Here is a 7,516-nt window from a genome sequence, read left to right as displayed (position 1 = left end):
ATTGGGAGAGTTGCCCAAAGAAGTGGGGGAGAAGCCTGCTTTCCCTCCCTGTGGCTCTTCCCATCATACATCTTGGAGATACCTTCTGTGTGTAGGCAGGAACAACTGGTATGCTAAGGTTAAAATGAAACCTAAATGTGAAGTTCAGTCTTGGAGGAAGACCAAGAAAGTCATGTCACCCTTCTGGGTGTTTCTTTCTGAGGCTTTTTCATCAATTACGCTGATGATTGCAGGTGTGGAAGGGGACACAGAGCAAGAAAATATGGGGCTTGGCAGTGGCATACGTAGCATGGAAGCAATGTGGTTTTCTGCAGCAAAATAAGAAAATGCAGGCTGCCTTTCCTGCTACATTTTATTTTCTTTGTGGACAATATTTTGGTTTTCCACACATCTAGTTCAAAAAACTATGATGATGATGATGGTGTGCTGTCAAGTCAGATTTGACTGATGGCGATCCCTTTCTGTCTGGGTTTTCCAGGTAGAGAACACTGAGAAATGGTTTGCCCTTCTATTCTTCTGGGGGTGCCCTGGGATTGTGCAGCTTGCCCAAGGCCACACAGGTGGGCCCTACTTGCAGGGGCCACAGAGGGGGAATCAAGTGCTCAACCTCTGGCTCTATAGCCAGATACCTAAACCACTCAACTATCCAGCCATTATGATGATAGAACTCTGTATATATAATGTTGAGCTATGAGAATCATTAGGCAACCTGCCACCCTGTTATTTCATTCACATTGAAAGATCTTAATAAAACTTAAACCAAGTGGGGAAGCTCCAGATGTCCCTTGTGATGCATTTAACTTGACCAAGAAACAGCAGGTTGGGTGTGCCTATACTCACAATAAGCAGTATTTCTAATGCACGGTAGGTGGCAGTCACAGAGTAGAGATGGTGGCCGCTCCAGGAAGATAAGACCTATGAAATATCTTACAAACTGAAAACAAACAGCGAACTTTCAAAGATAAATCATAATCTCCAAGGCTGTACTTCAAGTTCTTGTGGGTAGTTCCAAAGTTATGCACTGTTTTTAATGTCTGAGATTCACATGGCTGATGGTGTAGAGGCTGAGTAAGCTTCTTGGATGGAAATGGTTGCAGGATGCATGTTGGATTCAAGCTTTTCTTCAGCTAAGAATTTGGTACTTATGGCCCATCTTTCAAAACAGAAGATAGTCATAGGCAATCTGGGGCTAAGAAGATTAGCTGGCTTCTACTCCATCAGCCATGCAAATTTGGGACATTATAAACAGCACATAAGTTTGGAATTACCCACAAAAATCTGATGCACAGCCTTGAAGAAGATGATTTATCATTGTATACTCACTTTTTGTTTTTGTTATTTGTTTTATATTTTAATGGTCAATTAAAAGTATCATCTGCTCCTTCATTTGCATTGCTTCCATAACCATGCTGCCTTTTCCTGATTTATCCTACAAACTGTCACAAATGCTTAGATACAACTTCTATTCTATTTGGAGGTCCATATCAATGATTTAAATGACTTTGAAAAGGTGGAAATGTCACTGATGGAAATGTCATTGTTAAGTGACAGACATTAATATCTTGAGTTGGGTTTTGTGGCAAAAGAAATCGACATTCCCTCTGGATATGTTGTTTGGTGGAATGTAATCTTCATATTTGTTTTAGTTTTACTGCCTTCTGTCTATTTGAGCCAGTTGAAGACAACAATTTTCCTTTAATGAAACAGCCAGGGAAGTTAACATATTCAACCCAGAATTCTCTTCCCATTCCCTTTTATTATTTATTAGATTTTAATACCATTAAAGGTTTCTGAGTGGTTTCCAATGGTAAAATAAACATACAAAGAGGAGCCAAATCACCCAACTAAAAATATAAAATAAGATATATCTATATCACAAAAATATAAAATAAGATATATCTATATCCTCTTTAAAAATCAAGATGGCAGTAATGGACAAGATAAAGGATAGAGAGTATAATCCATAAAATTAAATGGCTAATGATTTATAAAGGCAGGATATCCTGAAATGCCTCCCCGAAAATCAAAGTTTTTGTGTGCTTCCTGGTTATTAGGAGGAAATAGACATGGCACACCTCCACAGATAAAACATTTCATAAAGAGGGGGCCACCACAGAGAAGGCCTGACACCTAGTCATATGTTCAGATCAGTGACTCCTTTATTACAGTGAGAATACAAATTGTCATATGGGGGAGAAAAACAAAAAAATCCCAGCAGTTTATCACTGGGCTTAACTTGGCTACTAAGAGTTCTTAATAACAAACGGATAGGGACTCGCGTACATCTGTGCTCTTTACTCATTTCTTTTGATACATACCTTGATGAGTCACAGGTTCTGCTGATAGGTTTTTCAGCCATCAAAGAACTGAAGGTGAAAAGTAATGGAAACCTTCAAAAGCACAGTGTGTTTCTGCTATTTATTTATTTGTTTGTTTGTTTGTTTGTTTGTTTGCTATAACACACTAGAAGTCCATCTTATGCATGTTTACACAGAATTAAGTTCCGCTTGATTTAATGAGGCCCAGTCATTTCTACTTTCTGCATGGGTTTAAATCCTCTGGGTTTTGTGACATTCAAAACATTCACATAACTATTTCATTTTATTTTGATGGTTTTGTACAGCTTTTCATTCCACAAACCCTAAACCTTTTTGTCGACCAGAGCCCACACCATCTGGTTGCCCACTTGGCCATAACTGGACCAAATATCAGGCAAATGTTCCTTATTAGTACTGTGAGCTGATTGTGCAAAGGTGCTGGGCATGCTCTGGTCCTATTTCCTCTCCTAAAGTCACCATTGGGTGAATATCATAATGCATTTTATGGATCAACAGGGGTCTTTAAAACACGGGAAGTAAAACAAAACAATGCTTCATATTAGACTTAGTTGTGTTAAATGTTGTTACTCTTTTAGCAACATCATACAGTAAGCCACCATTGGGCTTAACAGACTAATGGAGATGGCACGCATGTCATATTGTGGACAATGTGATTTTTATTGTGTCAAATGAAGACAATACATTTTGAAAGAGCACAAACACAATTATTTCTACACACATTTTAAAAATGTCTTTTTTTTACACAGGAATCTATATGCTAGAATTCATGCTGACTGATCTTCCTAGCAAATTTGGAACAGAAAAATGCTTGCACGTACATGTGTAAATCATACATTCACAGGGTAGTAGACGGCATTTCTGACACAGAAGGGTAGGGGAACACCATGCAGGGCAGTGGTGTCGCCAGTTAATAGAGGATACCGCAAATAAATCTCCACTTGGACACACCCATCGAAGCAACAGGCACGATTCATCCCCTCCGGTTGCTGTTGAATTTCTCTGCTATCTTCTGCAGTTCCAAATCCATAGCCGCCAGATTTTCCAGTTCTTTCTCCTGAGAAGAGTGGCAGAGCAAATTGGTGTGAATCGTGACATGAAAGGTTTAGATTAGTCCTGATTACGAATATTTGGGTTGCACGTGAATGTAACTTTTTGCATACTGCTGCTTCCCCCCCCCCCAAGGTGGAACTAAACTACATCTGGCCCTGTTTCATTTGCACATATTAACAGTCTCACAGCATGATCCTATTGATTTTCTTGAGCATCTTAGCAGCCATCAATACCATCAAATCCTCCTACCTCAACTGACCAGATTGAGTACTGGTGACACTCCAGACCATGATTCTGCCTGATATGGAGAGATTGTAAAAGATGGTTCATAGAGGCAGTGATTTTATTCCATGGGGTTAATCCTGCTCAGGTCTTGAAAACATTGGTTTTTTTCATCTACAATTCCCAGAATCCCCCACCGAGCATATAGTACAAAGAAAGAACTTTTTCAGCCTCTATATTATAAGGATCTCTCTTACTCCTTCTACCATTTAATGTGAAGCTTTGGGAGAAGGTATAAAGAAACTCAAATTGGGTGTCATCTGGCTAAGTAACACCAAAAACAAACAGACAAAAATCCATCTGAAAACATTTTCTTGGAAACTGTGGATTAGTGCTTATTTTGATCCTTTAAATTTTCCTGCTCCCCGCCACCATTGTGCTGTAGATTTTATGCCTTTGTTTTAAATTGCCATACTATGATATTTCACTGTTGTAAACAATTGCAGGAATTCTGAGAGAGTGTGTGTAAATCTATCAAATATAAGCATAAGAGATTTTAAAAAAATATTTGTTATGACTAACTGAGAATGATTACTTTCAAAAGAAATAGAAGGCAAAACTTCCCATAGGGAAATGTTTAGGATTATGCATTCTACACTTACAAACAAAGAAAAGTTAGGATGATTGTGTTGGCACAAAACAAATTCCAAAATCCATAATGAGGTGGCACATTTACAGGACAGACCAACTGCAGAGGCACAACAAAGTGTGCAACTTTTGTGGAATATTATCTCTTAATCAAGTGAGATATTAAAACTAAGCAGGGACCAGGGAAGAGAAGAGGAGGAGGAGGAAAGCCCTGATCATAAGTCCTTGTCCGCAAACTGTTTCAGGATGTGATGGAGAGACTGAGTCTCAGCTGCCTTAGTGCATTGGTGCTAGCACCAAACTTTTAAAAATGATTTGGAGATAAAGGGGTGCTTGTTTGAGGGGAAATGACACTCCCGTGAATGCCGCTTTACTTCCTCTTTCCCCACCTTAAACTAGGAAGCTGGGAGAGCCAGCTTTTCTGATCACCCATCAGTATGAGGGATCACACCATCTGAACTGATGCAAATGCATTTCATTCTAAAGAAAGGAGAAACTCCAGTGACAGAAGGGAAAACTGGGCTGATTCACATTAAATCATACCTCATGTAGTCAATGCAAAACAATGCAAATCAGACTGTCCCCATCCCAGAACATTTCCTCCATCATTTGTCAATATAGTTGCATGTTCAACTCATTTTTTTCTAATCCAATAAGCATATTTCATGGGTGACAAGGCTGGCAATGACTAATAGTCACAGAGGTAAGAGGCACATGGGAATGCTCCAGTACTGGAAGCGGTATGCCTCACAAGAAGAGTTGCTGGGGATGAGCTGGAAGGCATTTTTGTGCTCATGCCTTGCTTGTGTGCTTCCCATTCACATCTGGTTGGTTACCGTGTGAACAGAATGCTTGACTAGATAGGGCTTTGGTCTAATCCAACACAGCTGCTCTTACACTCCTCCGGTTCATTGATTATTTCTAGGCACAGAGGCCAACTTCTGTTCCATGACACCATGGGACTGTAACACAAGTCAGCACATCAGTTGCGTAAGATCACGTTGTGAATTTGTTCTGAAGCATTTCTTGGAACTCCATCAACATTCTGAGCATTTGGGGGAAGCTGCAGTTAAATCTAGAAATCGGGGTCCAGTTGCTAATTAAATTTTGCAAATTATCAAATTTCATCTTAATATTTCTTTAGGCTCACTTTGAAATCACCAACATTTCCATACAGCAGTGTGTTTAGTGCCTGGAATTCTTGGCACTGTGTAAAGAGCAAGGCAATGTAAAAGAGCTGATGCCCCCCCCCCCAGTAGCAATTTATAGTATGCTGGCTATGTTGTTACATCATAATTGCTTGTTCAGTGTTTTCAGAGAAACATACTGTACAAGCCTTGCGTGATATTTAAAGTCAGAATTTGTCGCTTGGGAGAAAGAGTTACAGCCTTATAGAAACCTTATCGGTTGTGTAACAGTAAATATCATAAGGGGGGAAGTGCTGTCCTAAAAGGAGGCTCACAGTTCTGGATTAATTATCCCAGTGGCCAGAGTTTATGAAGAAGTAGACTTCCACTTAAAGATCAAATTGGCCTTGTGAGGCTGAAAATGTTATCATGTTTGGGGGGGGTGTGTGCAATTTATGGCAGTAGGCATTTGCACTACAGAGTTATAGTTACAAGACTGTGATGGAACTTTAACTACAGAGTTACAAGACTATGATGGAACTTTAACTACAATGAATCCATCCTATGGAACCCTGAGATTTGTAGTTTGGTGAAGCATTGAGAATTGTCTGCTCATGAGGTTTAATGCACTCCCTGAACTGCAGTGGGGTATCCTGACTCCCTTACGAAACCACAAATCCCAGCATTCCTTAGGATGGACCTCCACCAGTCACAGTGGTAGCATGCCTTATCAAGCCACCGTAACTATAGAATTCAGGTGCACTCTACATGTCTTTAGCTAATCTAAATTAATCCCAGAGCTGTCAAAAGCCCCCAATGTTCTCTGCAGCCAAGGAGTGTAATAGATTGGCACTAATCCAAATGATGGAAGAGCCTCAATAGAAAGCAATAAAATGCATAGAGAGTCCTGGGAAAAATGCCTGAAAATGAAGGCAAAAATAAGGTTAAGGGACATTAAAGGCATTGGCCCACAAACGGTTAACTATGTGCACACAGTATTAAAACAGGATTAATTCAGGGTAAAGTAGGGAAAGTGGCTGTCTATACACTGGATGCAGCCTCTTCTGTCCCTCAGTGGCCCCACCACATTTTTGACAAAGCCATGATGTGGTTTAAAAACAGGTCTATTTTGATCCAAAAGAAAGGCAAAAGCTGGACTCCAAACTACCACTCACTTACACAGGCATTCCACCTCCGCTTTTGTGTTCCTCAAGCAGCACCCCACAAGAGCTAACCGAAAGATGAAGGGAGAGAGAAAAGTTATCGGCCTCTCTTCTCCCACCTCATGTGGGGAAGGTTTAAATGGGCATGGGCCTCTCTGGATTCTGGCCAATAAGAGAAAAGGATATGAGAAACAGTGAGGTGGAGGTCCTTCCGTACTGCCCTGTCCACCTCAGCTCGTGGCCCCGAGAAAACCCCTTGACAGTAAAAAAAGAAAAATGAAAAAAAGGAAGATTGTCTAGCCTTGTCTTTGACACACAGTAACCTGACTGAAATGAGCAGGGTACATGCCAGTATATACACTTCTCTGGCCCTTTTTTGTGCCTTAAGCAAATACTACTAATGCAAGAGAGAAATTAAAGATATTCAGTTTAATTTGAAATGTACTTTCCCATGGCCCAACAGGAGAAAAGGGCACCATACATGTTTACTTCAGAGCCTGGGCAGTTCATGAACTGAGATGGAGGGACACCACACTTCAGAATTAAGGGAGGCATCACTACCACATCCCAGTCAGAAGCTGTCCCTGTTTGGGAGATAAAGTTCCATTGACCTCAATGAGACATGTTCCCATTGGAAAAATTCTCCAGGCTCTTAAGTTTTAATAAGCAAAGCTTTTCCCTTAAAGATTCCAGTGTAGAATACATGTTTATTTCTGCAGAAGAAACATGGAGTGACTTCAGCAAAACTGTGCCATTCCATTAAGGCACACATGTAACTGATATCTGAGGGCAGCTAAGGACCACATGAAAGCCAGCCAAAGCCAGATTATGAAATGGAACACAGTGCTGGCTCTCTCTGCTATTTGGATGTCAAATGTGAACAGACAGGACTCTGTAAATGCCAATCATGCTTTCCAGATTGCCACTGTATGCTTTGAAAAGAGGGACAGTGGATTGCCTTGTATGT

At 40.4% G+C, this 7,516-nt stretch overlaps 1 protein-coding gene across 1 annotated transcript in view; it reads right to left on the bottom strand.

Moving 5' to 3' along the window:
- Window positions 1-2,977: 2,977 nt before the first annotated feature.
- CHGB (chromogranin B) overlaps window positions 2,978-7,516 on the bottom strand; it is a 29,422-nt gene continuing 24,883 nt past the window's right edge. Inside the window, exon 5 of the mRNA XM_073002966.2 lies at window positions 2,978-3,393. Within this exon, the coding sequence (XP_072859067.2) occupies window positions 3,310-3,393 (84 nt within the window). The 3' untranslated portion in view covers window positions 2,978-3,309. The remainder of the gene's footprint in view (window positions 3,394-7,516) is intronic.

This window comes from Pogona vitticeps, chromosome 1 (genome assembly GCF_051106095.1).
Source record: "Pogona vitticeps strain Pit_001003342236 chromosome 1, PviZW2.1, whole genome shotgun sequence".
NCBI lineage: Eukaryota > Metazoa > Chordata > Lepidosauria > Squamata > Agamidae > Pogona > Pogona vitticeps.
Note: the sequence above shows the minus strand (reverse complement) of the source record. Positions and strands in the feature narration are given on the sequence as shown.